The sequence below is a fragment of the Mytilus californianus genome, unplaced genomic scaffold (assembly GCF_021869535.1).
Source record: "Mytilus californianus isolate M0D057914Y unplaced genomic scaffold, xbMytCali1.0.p SCAF_14, whole genome shotgun sequence".
NCBI classification, from domain to species: domain Eukaryota; kingdom Metazoa; phylum Mollusca; class Bivalvia; order Mytilida; family Mytilidae; genus Mytilus; species Mytilus californianus.
In genome coordinates, this window is record NW_026262626.1 from 10,988,240 (window position 1) to 11,003,889 (window position 15,650).

A 15,650-nucleotide genomic window follows, 5' to 3' on the forward strand; every position below is an offset into this window, starting at 1 on the left:
TTAAACAAATATTTTCTTCTGCAAATAGTTAGCTTATTATGTTTTATCGTAAAGAAATATGTAAAATAATCACATATTATATATTTGCAGGAAGTGACATAATCAGAAGTACAGAACTGACCAATGAAGATATGGTATCTATTTTGATTGATAGGAAATTAGCAGCACTGAGTGGAGAATTTCTTCCTGCTTCTGTAAGAATAGGTAAAATGGTGTTATTATTTTTTTTCATAATGACAGCAAAATCCTTGGTGGTAATATTGTTTGGTCAAATTCTGTCAGAGTGAAAAAGAGAAAAATTGGCAGCTTGGTTCTTCACAAAAAATTTGATTTGTCCTTGTTTATGAACTGATTTTTTTTTTAACCAAGACACCACCCTTGATTATCTTATAAACATGTAACTATATTTTGCTATATTATCCCATGGCCATATTAGATGCAATTATACCATGATATGAATATTAAAATCAAAGATATGAGGAGAAAACATTAGCAAAACTAATAAGCAAGAAAACGTCAACTTATATGGCTTTTTAACATGTCCAAATCTAAACTATCGTATGTCTAGAAAGGTTGTTAATAAATATAACAGATCTTAAAGATCCCCTTTTTTTTTGGCTCTGATGGGTATCCGTGTCATTGATAATTACCCTAACCACACCTTCTAAAAAATAATTATTTTCCGATTGGTTAGACATTTGGAAGTTTTTTTGCTGGAGGTGTGGTGTATTAAAAATTTCAGCCATCTAGTAATGATATTATTAAACTTAAATTCAATTGAGACATATTATGACTGGGTCTTGAATGGTTCAATCCATGTTAAAAAAAATCAAATTTAAAGCACAATAGTGCATAGTGCATACCAGTTTTCATTGGGGTTTCCCACCTTACTATGCAATTGTAAAATGTGACTTCCACTTTAGACAAACAAATTTACCTGCTAAAAAGCCAATAATGGCCATTAAGAATAGTAGTTCTGCAAACAGGATGAAATGCTTTTTTTTTTCTCTTGAAATTATTTATTAATGATCTACTGTACACATTCTTATTTACATTCCTCTTGTCGGTTTTACTTTTTAGCCAATTGCAAAAAAAGATGTCAATAAGTTTATGAAAAAATATCGGAAGCGTTACTTTTTTGGTTATTGGTTCAAATGAAAGGCAGGAAAAGTTTGATATTTAAGGAAGACAATATTCTAATGTTATATCAGTGATAACAACCGCAATCCATTATAGGTCAAGTTGTCTTAAGTGTCCATTTGTTATCAGAATATAGCACTTCAGCAGGTAGATCCTTACACCAAGTTGTAAAAAACAGTAAACAAAAATCATGCATTAATAAGCGATTTATTGTAACATAGCAATATCACTAAGTATTCTGTAAAAATTATAAGTGATTACTTTTTTTTCTGTCACTGATTGGTTATCAGAAACTGAATGTAATAACCTCTTCAATGTTTACACACTCAATTGTTATTAATCATCTGTTAAATGACTTGTATTACCTATCGTTTAATCAGCATGCATTGACTCCATAATTGAGAGAATATATAAAATTTTCACATTTAAAAGGATAGAGATTTTAAATAGGAAAAAAAAAACTAAAATTGAAGCACTTTTTAGTCAATTCCAACAGTCTAGTCCAGTCAATGGGTCAAGTCCAACAGTCCAGTCTCGTCCAGTCTATGGGACAAGTCTAAGAGTCTAGTCCATGGGTCAAGTCCAAGATTCCAATCCAGTCCAGTCAAGATTTTAAATTTCGCCAAACTTGATACTGTCGATTAGGAAGTTTAATTTGTGCTTTTATTAAGGTGAAAGGTCAATAAGTAACTCAAATATGAATAAAAGGAGATGTGGTGTATACTGGTAGATTATTTGCTTATAAAAGAGGGACGAAATATACCAGAGGGACAGTCAAACTCATAGATCGAAAACAAACTGACAACGCCATGGCCAAAAATAAAAAGACAAACAGACAAATAATAGTACAGATGACACAACATAGAAAACTAAAGACTAAGCAACATGAACCCCAACAAAAACTGGGGGTGATCTCAGGTGCTCCGGAGGGGTAAGCAGATCCTGCTCCACATGTGGCACCCGTCGTGTTGCTTATGTTATTACAAAAGGTCACTTTTGTATATCCTTCATTTGAATACCCATGATTGAAACCAGAAAGTAAGTTTCAGTCTAAATAATCTAAACTGAACCAAGTCAACATTTAAATTGATAAAAATGTTGCATTGATATCTTAAGTACAGTTGACTATTTGATGATTCTAGTACCCAAATTGCACCATGTACCCAATTTGCCCCCATAACAAAAACAAACTTATCTTCCAGGTTTTCTCAGAGATTATCCAATTTATATTTTTATCATTTGCCATTATGCATATTGTTCAAAATTGCTTTATATACTGTAAATTCGGAAATTATTGCGAAAATTGCGACAAGGTTGTAATCGCAATAATTCAAACTCGCATTTTGGGATTTTTTTTATGAATCAAGCAGGATTTTTCTCAGTATCGCAAAAATTATAATTGCATTTTGGTCTAATTATAAATGCACACAATAATTTCTGAATTTACAGTACTGAAAGATGCACAAAACTGTACACTATATATAGCAACAGATGAAGTCTGTGGAAAAGTGAAATTTAACGAAATGTCAACAAAAAATAAGGATACTTCTACCAAATAAACACAGATTCAAAACAGTTGTCTGGTTCTTAAGTAAACAAAGGGGGAAAAAACTGTCAGATAGGTACAATTTTGGTGTCCTTATTTTATGATGTAGCCTGAATATAATAAATACCCACTGATCTAATGCTGAAGGTAGGCTCAAAATACTAGCTTTAAAGTTTATTTATTCCTGGTTGGCAATTTTCTGTATTTGTAGGGCAATAATACTAGCGATTATACACATCACTGTATATTACCCATTACTAGAAATGTGATTTCCATTTATGCTTAATCAAGAAATCAAGGAAAATAATGATATTTGCACAGTATTTTGGCATTGTAAGAAGTTTTGAATACATTCCATATGAAGGAGATTTGGATATACTAGCCTTATATAGCGTTTCGGACGCATGAAATTTATAATGTGTTGTTTTCATTTTTTTCTTATATGATTTATCCTTCCTTTTATGTGGGAGTCTTTCATCCATACCAAGAGTCAATTCCTTGATTTAAAAAATAAAATATCTATAAAAATATCATCATCATCATTAACTTTATATTATATAAAATATGAAAAAATTTATACTGTTACAGTAAGAAAGCAAAAGTTATCTCTCTTTTTGCACACACATCATATTTATCTTAGGTCCAGTTCACATTAAGACTTACTAGTAAATAAGTTCGAAATAGATTTAATTCATTTTTCAAATCCATTATAAAATATCAACCCAATTATTTTGGAAATGCTTGAGGCTGTTAATAGGCTTTTGATTAAAGAAATACAATGCATGCTAAACAGTTGCTAATTTTTTTTCTCAAAAAATGTGAAAAATAAAACTTAACAAAACATATTTCGCATAGGTGGTTCTAACACAGCCTGACATATAATAATTTCTTGTTTCAATAATAAATACACTTTATTACTATTTTCCCTTCTTTACTCGACACCACAGACGAGTCCATAAAATTTTTACCTCACAAGAGAAAACTTTTCACACCACAAAAGAAAAGTTATAGTTGTATGATTTCAATATTTCAAATTTCGCCAATTCTCAGATCAAGTGTTGCAGATTCCCAAATATTGATAAAATCTGTTGCAAATGTGTTTTTATGGGTAATTTTTTCCTGTAATAGCCCTAAGTGTGATTTGATAAAGTTATAACAAAAATTAAATATATTTTCTTGCGTGTTACAGATAGTAGTTTAAATGGTATGATAAGAAAACTATCTACTGAGAGAAAGGACAACTTGAGAGTTTTAGCTGCTAGTGGAAAAGAAATGTCAATGTCAGTAGGAGCACAGGCTTTTGGTAAGGGCTTATTCTGAATGATTGTTACAAATGACTACAAGTCCTTTTTTTTTTGTGCAAAAACCTTTTTATTTTCATTTTAGTAATTTTTTTACTTTTTACAACTTACAGAAGATTTAAAGCATGTCTCCTTTTATTCATATATCTCAGCATTTGTAAAAATTGTAAATGTGTTTTCTTTTCAATGATTTGATTCGTTGATTGGTGTTTGCTTTACCTCACCTTAGTAGAAAAAGGCTACATCATGGTGACTGCTTTTATGATTAAAAACAATTAATCATCCTCTGCCATTGTATTCATTGATAAAAATAATCTCATTTCATGATTAATGTTTTTTACCCAAAATATTTTCTTTAATTGAAATTGTTGATTTTATTTTTGTTTTGTTTCACAGGAAATGTTCTAAATGAGTACAAACCTTTTTTTTTTAAATTCTGTTTGAATCAAATAGCAATGAGATCTTTATAAATCTTTTGCTAGAACTCTTAATCTTTTTTTTAAATTATAGATTTATACAATTTTTTTTCTTTTGTTTAAACCATAACTGGTTACCATGTTTTCAAATGTTTTATGTATTTGATTTCCCAAACTTTTGTAACCAGTATGTTCACTCCTCTTGTTTTCGAATTTTTGTCAGATATTTGAAATCCTCTGGTTTTATCCATGTTGTGCCAATAAAAAAAATATCTGCTGACCCCTACTTTTCTTTTCATTATTTTGTTACATATAGTTTAAAAAACCATTTTTGAAATTCTTATAAAATCTATTTTATTTTCCATAGTTTTCTTTAAAGAAAAAGGTGCCAATGTTTAATGTATGAAAAATCTAAAGAGAATCATTTCCCGCCACATTTTTAATTGATTATATCTCAAAAACACAAACCTTTCATTTTTTTTCTGTTTTTTAAGTTTCATTATTTAAAAACCTTCAATTTATCAGAGTATTTAAAGCAGCTTGTAATTTTGAAACAGAGGAGCACACTCCTTAAGATGATTCCAAGAACAATCCATGCTTAAATCAAAGTCATAATTTTGGGTTAGAATTTAAACAAATTGTAATCAAAGATTGTTTTAAATTTTTTATTATAGATTATGATAAACAAGCTCTATTCAAGTTTGATGTATTGATACCATTGAAATACAGAAGTCTTGTAGACGCCAGTACGAAGGGTAAAGGCATTTCTGTTCATCCTGTCACACAGGAATTCATGAAAGTTCATCATGCCTCCACAACCATTAGGGATAAAGGTATGGTTGGTGTGGTATTTATTTTATTTTTAAATTGATATTGAGTAAACAGGCTTAATTGTGCTTGATTTTCATATGATGAAGACATAATCTTTCAATCAGTTTAATTGAAGTCTGGAGCTGGCATGTCAGTAACTGCTAGTAGTCCTTTGTTAATTTATGTATCATTGTCATTTGGCTTAGTTTCTTTTGTTACCTATTCTGATATCGGACTCAGACTTCTTTTAAACTGAGTTTTACTGTGCGTATTGCTGTGTGTTTGTTTATTCTACATTGGCTAGAGGTATAGGGGGAGGGTTAAGATCTCACAAAACATGTTTAACCCTGCCGCATGTTTGCACCTATCCCAAGTCAGCAGCCTCTGGCCTTTGTTAGTCTTGTATGTTTTTTAATTTTAGTTCATTTATATGTTTTGGAGTTTAGTGTGACATCCATTTTCATTGAACTAGTACACATTTTTGTTTAGGGGCCAGCTGAAGCCAGGCTCCGGGTGGAGGATTTTCTCGCCGTGTTGAATACCCATTGGTGGCCTTCGGCTGTTTTCTGCTCTTTGGTCGATTGTTATCTCTTTGACACATTCCCCATTTCCATTCTCAATTTTATTAAAAAACACAAGCTCTAGTGCACTTTTGCAAACTGACTCCATAACAATATACACACTCATTATTAATAAAAAAGTAATGCAAACAAGAAAATTTTAAACATACAATGCAAAGCTAGATAGAAGATGTCAAAACTCTTAAACCTATAAATTTGAAAGCCAGGGATGAATATGTATTGAATACATAAGGAGCTTCATGTACATGTATATGACCGAAACGGACCAAAAAAGAATTGAAAATTTTCAATACCAGTCTTAGGCCATTTTAGTCTGATAAATTTGGAATCTTAGTTTCTAAAATAATTTCTAAATTTATCAAAGGAGAATTTAGAAAAGTATGTTATAAATCATGTCAGTACTGAAGCACTGACCACTGGGTTGATGATACCCTAGGGTAGTAGCACTCCATCAGTAATGACCCAGTGATTCCAAATGAAAATATCAAGTTATAAATTTTGTGGTTAAAGACCTTAGTGGTGGAACAATAAAATTACCCATAATCCTTTAGATTCTAAGACATAATCCTTTAGATTCTAAGACATAATCCTTTAGATTCTAAGACATAATCCATTAGATTCTAAGACAGCAAAATTACTGAATATTATAGCAATGGCTGATTTTTCTTTGATTTTAAAATAACAATGTATATGGTCTCAAAAACAAAGAACTTATGTCTCATCAATCACTAAAAGTTAGTAGATAAAAAAAGTGTCAATGGCAAATTCAAGGCCCATAACGAACGCCCCATTTGAAGGAAAAAATATATAATTCTTACTCATAAAATCGTCAAAATATTTTCACAATTATGGACAATTATGCCCCTTTCCTCAAACCCAGGATCCACCCTTGACTGAATGGACACCAACAGATTTAAACCTATGTATTTAATTTTTTTCCCATAATTTCATTTTAATTAATACATTTTCATTTCTGGTTTCTAGCAATTGCAAAAAAGATACAGAAATTAATAGAAGAGATTTGTGAACAGAAGGACAAAGCACTAGGCAAATCTATGGAATATGTAGATCAGTTGAAAGATTATAAAAGCCAAGGTAAGAATATTTATAACTTATAGAACATACTACATTCATAATTATTTAAATATAAGAAGATGTGGTATGAGTGCCAATGAGACAACTCTCCATCATGTCACAATGTGTAAAAAGTAAACAATTATAGGTCAAAGTAAGCCTTCAACACGGAGCCTTGGCTCACACCGAACAGCAAGCTATAAATGGCCCCAAAATGACAAGTGTAAAACAATTCAAACAGGAAAACCAACGGTCTAATCTATATAAAAAACGAGAAACACTTAAGATACTACATTCATAATTAATTGTTTGGTACTAAATTTTGAACCAAAGATTTAAATTTTCAACAAAATGTAAATCTCTTGTAAGCACATAAATTGCTAAAAATTTGAAGTTTGCAAGAATAAGTGTTTGATATAAAAAATGTAAGGGGGAATATTTGTAGTAAAATATCAGTTATTGCAACAGGCACTGACTATTATAGTGATAATCAGAAGATCTATATCAATATGGAATTTAAGGAGATATTGTGTCTTTGCCAATGAGACAATTATACACAAAGACCAAACGACAAAGATGTGAACAATGATACTGTAAACCAACTTATTTCCGCGACTTTGGTGAGTAGGAAAATCACGTGAATATTAGTCGTCGCGAATGTGTATAAATCGGATTATTCCTTATTTAACTACTTCAAGAAAATTTGAAAATCATGGAATTAAATCGCCGAGAAGTAGGAGAGAAAAGAGAAATGACTAAACCCGACATAAAGTATCCAGGAAAATAAGTTGGTTTACAGTAGATCATGGTACGACCTTCAACAATGCTCATACCCATACAGTATGATGAAGTGTAAAATAATTCAAAAATGAAAATTAATTACCTGAATTATACTTCAACAATGAATGAAGAACTTTATAACAGTTTCCTAGCTTAGGACAGGCACAAAAAGAATGTGGCAGGGTTTTTAGAACATGTTTCAGCTCTCAGTCCTGCTTTTAACCTTGGATATTGGTGTAACAACACAACATATGAACTATAAATATCATGTGGAAAAGGCTTCACTCATTAGATCAGTACTAAGCACAAAAACAAAAAACATAAAAACAAAAGACACAAAGTACCAAACTTATTACCAGGTAGTTGCCTTTGCAAAATCTTGAGTAGGGCCAAAAAGGCCCTGATTTGGACCAAATATTAGTTCAAATAAAAAAGTTTTCATGAATTGTTCTTACTATACTAATGTATAAGGTTTTCAAAAAATAAAAACAAATTTCACAATTAACAAGTTATCATGGCAACAAACCATGATGAAATGTGTATATTTTTTAAAAATTTCTTTATATTCTTTGTTTAACATCAACTTTTCGTACATTTGGCATGGAAAAGTATTTGTACACCTAAGATGTAATTTTTGAGATTATGTAAATAGCTTTAACAAAGCTTCTCTAAAGTTATTTTGTTGTTTCCTGTCTGAGCACTATGATTCCACATATGGATGGAAAACTGCATAAATTCAGCAATTTTCTTCTTTTTCATTAAACATTGTGCATATTATGACATAATTGTGAATAACTTTAAAATCTTGTGTTATCAACTTATATTTCTTGACAGTATGCATTTCCAAATATAATGTGCAAATTTGAAATTGTTCTCAAAAACTTTTTTTTTTGGGCCGAAACCCGGCCTTAATTTCCATTGACCTCATAAAAAACCATGTCCTCTAAGACTAAAACTCACATTTGATAGATTTAATGTAAAGACATCACATGAGCAGTCTGAGAAAAATAGACCTCTTGGAATGAGAAAATATAAGTTTCGACAGGATGTAGAACCACAAGTAGTGGTACTTGGATAGCAATACATGCTTAGTAATGGATTGATCTATTAGAAATAATATCAATATTAGTACCAATAAAGACATTATTAAAAAACTTTATTTCATTGCTAAATTAATAGATAACCTTTCAAAATGAGTTTAATAAAAGGAACAAGAAGTTTTTATGGATTCTACCTTAATTTCACAAACCCTATCAATGGACATCCCTTTGATGTTCTAGTGGAAGGAGGAGGCAGAAGGATTTAAATTTGAATATTCTGGCCTGGGTAAAATATTGAAAAAAGATAAACTTTCCAAATACAAGATGAAGAATAATCCCAATTATCTCACTTCAGGTTGTCCAGACAACTATGCACCTGTCTCTGGTGACAGAAGAGGCAGCGTGGAGCAATCAAGACGAGATACCAGTTCAGATAATATTAGAATAAGGACAAATATTTCCCATACCTCAACAGGGAATCCAAGACTTAATGATCTATCACCTGCTACATCTACAGAGAAAGAAGACAAACAAGGTTTTGCATTCCCTGCAGATACAAATTTACATAAATCAATGGAACAGAAACCCAGTTTTAGAAAGGATATTAAATATGCAGGAAGTTGTGTTAGTGGCGAGATGAAATGTGAAGGTGGCTATCAGGCTAACATCAATGGTGATCAGAAAGAAATTAAACAAAAAAGACTCAGTGAGGTTAAAATGAATCTGGGCTGCAGTATTGAAGAAAATGACAGGATTGCAGTAACTTCCGAAAGAAGACTTTCTGACATTATTAAACGTAATAATTTGAGTCGTTCAGCCAGTGCACAAGAGATGTTCTCTGAAACAAAAGCTAATAATCTAAGCAGGGCCATGACTCTTCAAGAGAGTTTGACACAGCTTCAGTTTAAAAGAAAGACTTTGAATAGAGCAGATGCTTTTGAAGACACTGGAGACGTTAAGTGGGATGACTGTAGTGGGAGTTCTCAAAATATACTGGCAGAAAGCATATCTCAAAGTAGTATTTGTTCCACAGACAGTAGAAATTCTTCATGTGAAAGAAATGATACCGTTTCTTTGGATGACAATGTTAATGTTCCCTGTAACGAATCAGGAACTGAAGTGAAGTTCCAAATATACAGTGAAAGTTTTAGTCCTGAAGATTTGAAACAAGATCTGAGATCAAATGATCCTCCCATTGTGCGGCCAAAAACATCATTAACAAATAGTCCAATTAAGGAAGAAAATGATAATTCTTTAAAAAGACTTTTATTTGGACAAATAGACTTAACATCAGAGAGTGAAACCTCTTTAAAAAGACCAGTAGAACATTCTTGTTCTTTTGGACCAACTTTGGAACCAAATTCCTTACTGGACCAGAGTGTTTCAAATAATTTAGAATCTCACTGTGTTTGTCAAGGAAATAGTTTAAGATCTAGTCAACAGTCCTCATATAAGGACCCAATCATGCCAAAACTTTCTCTTCTGTCTCTTTTATCAAAATCTAGTCAAAAATCTGCTGAGGTCAGTATGGATAGACAAGAACATTTACAAACAGTCACTGTACCAGTCAATAGTGCTAGTCCTCAAAGTGCAAACATTGGTCCAAGGTCAAACGCATCAAAGGTGCCAAATCGTGCTGAAACCTTGTTGAAACTTATCAGGAAAAAATCTGAAGATAAGTCTTGACATCAATTATTACTAGTAATAATAAATGAAGAAAATAAATAAAATTGAAATGTAAAAGTGTTTTATGTTTATTGTTTACAAAGATTCAAAGTTTTGGGAGGTACAAAAAAATCAATGTTTTCAGGTTTTAGGAGGATGTATAAGATGACAAGCTGCTCATTGATGTCAATTATTTTTAAAACAAACAAAATAACAATAACACAGCCACAAAATGACAAGCTACTCATAAATGTCAGTTATTTTTAAAACAATCAAAATAACAATAACACAGCCACAAAACATTTGAGAATTAATATATGACCTGAAAAATTCAACAAAATGAAAAAATATGGTGTGACTTAGTTATTGTTTATGGAGCACTAATCTTCTTGGATTTATGTTTGAGTATCACCAGGAATTTAAAGTGTTGAACAAAATAGAAATTTCCAATAGATTTGTTAGCAAAATTTGTTATAACTTGAACCATGAAATCAAGTAACCACGAAAATACAGTTTTTCCAAATGCAGAAAATTTTGTACCCACCAAAAATATCAAAAATATTTTTACTATTAATTACATTGGTTTGAAATAGCATCAACGATACCAATTTGATTGCACAAGATTGACATTACTATGTTTAAAGTCTCTTAAGCGATGCTCAAAGCCTAAATACTTGAAAGTCCAAATTCTTATGCGAACAAAAGAATTAATAAAACTAAAAATTACTAAAAGTAAACCAAAACCTGGACAAGGAATTTGTCTGTAAAGATAAAAAAACAACAAACAAGGGAAATGACAACCACTGACAACAAGCTTGTTGGCCCATTTTTTCTCTATTGTTGATTTTTGGGGTTATTTATTCTCTTTTCTGTAAACCCATCCAGATCAAAATTAAAGAAACTTTCCTATATATTGCCAGTTATCTTCCTTTTTAAGAATTCTTTGGAATTGATTTCTTTATAGTCATGGGTAAATGTAACTTTATGAGTTATTTCTCATATCATTGTATCCTTTAGTTTCCATTTATTATCACCGGTTGTCCTAACAGAGGTTATTCAATTTAACCAGTGGTTCCATCTGACTGCCGGTTAATTCCCCTGAATATATTGTGTATAAGTTCGTAAGTAGTTTAGTTAATAAAGTAATGAAATAAATGCCAAACATTGGCCTATCTTCCATTACAACATGCATTAACATGTATTAAAAAAAACCAAATGCAATGAAACACTACAGGCAGTTAATAACAACATAGTTGATTATTACTGATTTCATGGCTAAGGCTTTAGGAGTTATCTCCCATGTTAAGAATATCAAATTATGAAAGAATACACACGTTATCTCCTTATGTATCAATGAAAATGTATACTTAGTAGACGATAAAGTTCATACTAAGTAAATAATTTTATCACATGTCTTGTTTTCAAGACTGATTCATATCATACATCTTGTTAACGCCCAAATACATTTACAAATATCTTAAGTTATTACTGAATACTATAAATATAAATTTCTCAAAGTTAACACACAAATACATATTCTACAAATATCTAAGTTTTTACTGGTTACTATAATTTCTCAACCTCAAATAAATCAGAGAAGGGTTTTACAGAAGTAATGTTTCTTAACAATTCTTCTCTATGACAGCTGTGTAACTCAGTGAGCAAGTGTATTTAGAGTGTCCATGTGTCTTATCATTTTATTCATTTGTCACCTGATCAATATTTCTGGGTTTACTGTTTCAATTAGTTTTATGTCCCGGATACTTAAAGACTTTTAATCATAAATCTTTTCAACCATTCTTTTTAACAGTTGCTACGTATTTGAATGTTCCTGGCTTTCAAATGTTTCGATTTGAGCGTTCCTAAATAAGGTAAATCCAAGAAAATGCATCGGACGCACAAAATGAGTAGTGTTGTTTTCATTGTATTTGGTTTTGGACTCGAACATTACTGGAAATAACTAATTCTGACCACAGATAAATTCACTAAAGTGTTGTAATTAATGAGATATAAACTGCTAAGGTAGAAACAGTTACCAATATACTCTCGAGCAGAACAGATTGGTCATGTAGGTCCAAACCCGTTGATAAGTCTAATTCGGTAGGTCACATTGAGAAGAGGACGGGATTGTTACGAACATTGAAATATATCTGCCGTCATCTGTGAAACGGATATTCCTTAACGGCCACACAACTGTGATGGCGTCCATCACATTTTCGAAAATCTTGATTTCAAATTAACCACTTGAAACTCTAGGTTTAACAGCTTATTTGTAAGCAACCACCTTCTGTCTAGGAAATCCTGATAGGATATGCAAGCTCTTGAATACCGTTTCAACTTTGAGATATTCATAATCAGGCGAAGCTGGAATGTTGTTAGATAGAAATGGAAATTGCAAAGTTATACATCTTCACCATAATCCGAAACCGGAACCAAGTATAGTTGAGCGAGTTGAAATTCTAATGTGTAATTGTCAGCGTAATTAAGTTTTAATTAAATCAATGCGTATATTCATTTACATTTCTCTCAATCTGACAATATCACACCGAATATTACACGAAATACCAATTCACATGAATCTATTTAAAAATGAAGATTATTTTTTCAACCTTTACTGAATACACTAATTAAGTAATATACAATTAAATATGTCAGTATAACATTAGTTATGATGCACATTAATCATAAAGAATGTTTCGCCGAAGGGACAGTGCTGCATATAGTTATACAATTATCTATAACGCAATATCGCTTATGATTTTATAAATTTTCGATCTTTACACGAGTTTTCTACATTTAGTGTTCTTTTTCAACTTTTTCCATTGGCTTTGATCCTGATGATCGCATCTTGATAACGTAACATTCTTGAAGTATATGGTAAACAATGGGATGTTAAGCTAGATATATGGCGATAACAAGCAAGTGTCTAAATGAGATATGGCCTGCATCAATCTGTGTAAGTCATAGCATTATTTTCGTGGCCCCCAAAACCAGATTTCAGACATCTTATTTTCATTTCGGTATCTATCATAAGCTGAATAAATGCAATTTATGTGATGCTGTCTTCTATAAAACAAAGCCTGGTTTTCTGTATTGTCTATTGGGGTACATCAATAGATTCTTCTATTTTTTTTTCAAATTACTGCCAATCCTCTTTAATATTATATTATTTTTCAGCAAAGGGCAATGTAATAATCGATTTAAAAACCGATTTGAATGATTTGTCAAATTTGGTAGATAGCTTTATATTCAGGAATATGACAGATGTTTTGCAATTCGTTCCGTTGGTTATATAGCTCTTCGACTGTTCAAATATTCGGCTTTGAGCGTTCCTGATGAAGGTCAATCCAGAAAAGAGTCTCGGACGCATGAAATTTATAACGTTTTGTTTTCATTTTTTAAAGCACTGGGTCGATACCTCTGTTGTTGGACTATCAGTCCCCGAGGGTATCATCAGCTCAGTAGTCAGTACTTCGGTACTGACATGATTTATAACAAACCTTTATAAAATTGTCCGTTAATGAATTATATATTACATAACCTGGTTACTCGTAGCTGATTAATTTAATATATTATTGTCGAGCCTTCGACTTTTGTCGAAAAAGCGAGACATAGCGATCCTACATTCCGTCGTCGTCGTCGTCGGCGGCGGCGGCGGCGTCCACAAATATTCACTCTGTGGTTAAAGTTTTTGAAATTTTAATAACTTTCTTAAACTATCCTGGATTTCTACCAAACTTTGACAGAAGCTTGTTTATGATCATAAGATAATATTCAAAAGTAAATTTTGTAAAAAAAAATTCCATTTTTTCCGTATTTTACTTATAAATGGACTTAGTTTTTCTGCCAAGAAACATTACATTCACTCTGTGGTTAAAGTTTTTGAAATTTTAATAACTTTCATAAACTATCCTGGATTTCTACCAAACTTGGAAAGAAGTTTGTTTATGATCATAAGATAGTATCCAGAAGTAAATTTTGTAAAAAAAAAATCCATTTTTTCCTATTTTACTTATAAATGGACTTAGTTTTTCTGCCAAGAAACATTACATTCACTCTGTGGTTGAAGTTTTTGAAATTTTAATAACTTTCTTAAACTATCCTGGATTTCTACCAAACATGGAAAGAAGCTTGTTTATGATCATAAGATAGTATCCAGAAGTAAATTTTGTAAAAAAAAAAAATCCATTTTTTCCGTATTTTACTTATAAATGGACTTAGTTTTTCTGCCAGTTAACATTACATTCACTCAGTGGTTAAAGTTTTTAAAATTTTAACAACTTTCTTAAACTATCCTGGATTTGTACCAAACTTGGACAGAAGCTTGTTTATGATTAAAAGCTAGTATCTAGAAGGAAATTTTGTTAAAATTTTGTTTGATTTTTTCCGTATTTTACTTATAAATGGACCTTGTTTTTCTTCCAGTTAACATTACATACAGTCTGCAGTTTAAGTTTTTAAAACATTTATTAGATTCATAAACTATCCTGGATTTTTACCAAACTTGGACAGAAGCTACTAACAATCAAAAGATAGTATAGAGAGGAATATTTTTATTTATTTTTTTCCTCATTTTTGTTGAGCCTGCGATTAACAGCAAAAGTAGGCGAGACACTGGGTTCCGCGGAACCCTTACGAATTTTTTGATATGTTGTCTAGCCCATATACATTCTTTTATAGTACACTTGAGGACATACTGAGATAAAAGCAACATAGTCTGTTGATGCAGTCACATGACTGATCTTGTGTCTGTCTTTTCTCTTTATGTATATTAGGTCATAAAATTAAAAAATCAATTAGATCTAACATCTTAGCTACGTGGATTCATAAATTTATGGTCAGAACATATGTTTTCGTACGTCATATGAATTCGTACTATGCATGCTTTTTCAATGGAAATTATGGCGTCACTATGCATTCTTAATAGCACGAAAACCCATGAGACGAGGATACAATCTCTGTATTCTCACTATTCTACTTACTGATAGTAAAAGTGCTAGAAAATGCTAAACCTGTTTTTATATAAATTATATGAAAAAATAGATAATTCAAAATACTGTGTACTTTTTTTTATTATTGACCATTTTTTTTAATAAAACTGAAATATATATGAAATATATACATATATATATTTTCTTTTTATAAAAAAATATTGCTGAAATGATCCGCAACTAACCGTCATGAATAACAACTTCAATCTGTATGTTCCTATATGGTTTGGGATTTATGATATAGCAGCAATGCATATATTTGAAAAGCTTTAACATGAATCTTTGAATAGTCAAGTTGAAGGGACA

At 31.2% G+C, this 15,650-nt stretch overlaps 1 protein-coding gene across 3 annotated transcripts in view; it reads left to right on the forward strand.

Moving 5' to 3' along the window:
* The window catches only part of LOC127724182 (uncharacterized), a 41,482-nt gene extending 31,051 nt beyond the window's left edge, over positions 1–10,431 (forward strand). For all 3 annotated transcript variants that reach the window (XM_052231078.1, XM_052231079.1, XM_052231080.1), the window contains 5 exons: positions 91–204; positions 3,876–3,989; positions 5,078–5,236; positions 6,779–6,889; positions 9,044–10,431. In XM_052231078.1, coding sequence (XP_052087038.1) covers positions 91–204; positions 3,876–3,989; positions 5,078–5,236; positions 6,779–6,889; positions 9,044–10,374 — 1,829 coding nt within the window. In that variant the 3' untranslated portion in view covers positions 10,375–10,431. The remainder of the gene's footprint in view (positions 1–90; positions 205–3,875; positions 3,990–5,077; positions 5,237–6,778; positions 6,890–9,043) is intronic.
* The last annotated feature ends 5,219 nt before the right edge of the window (positions 10,432–15,650 follow it).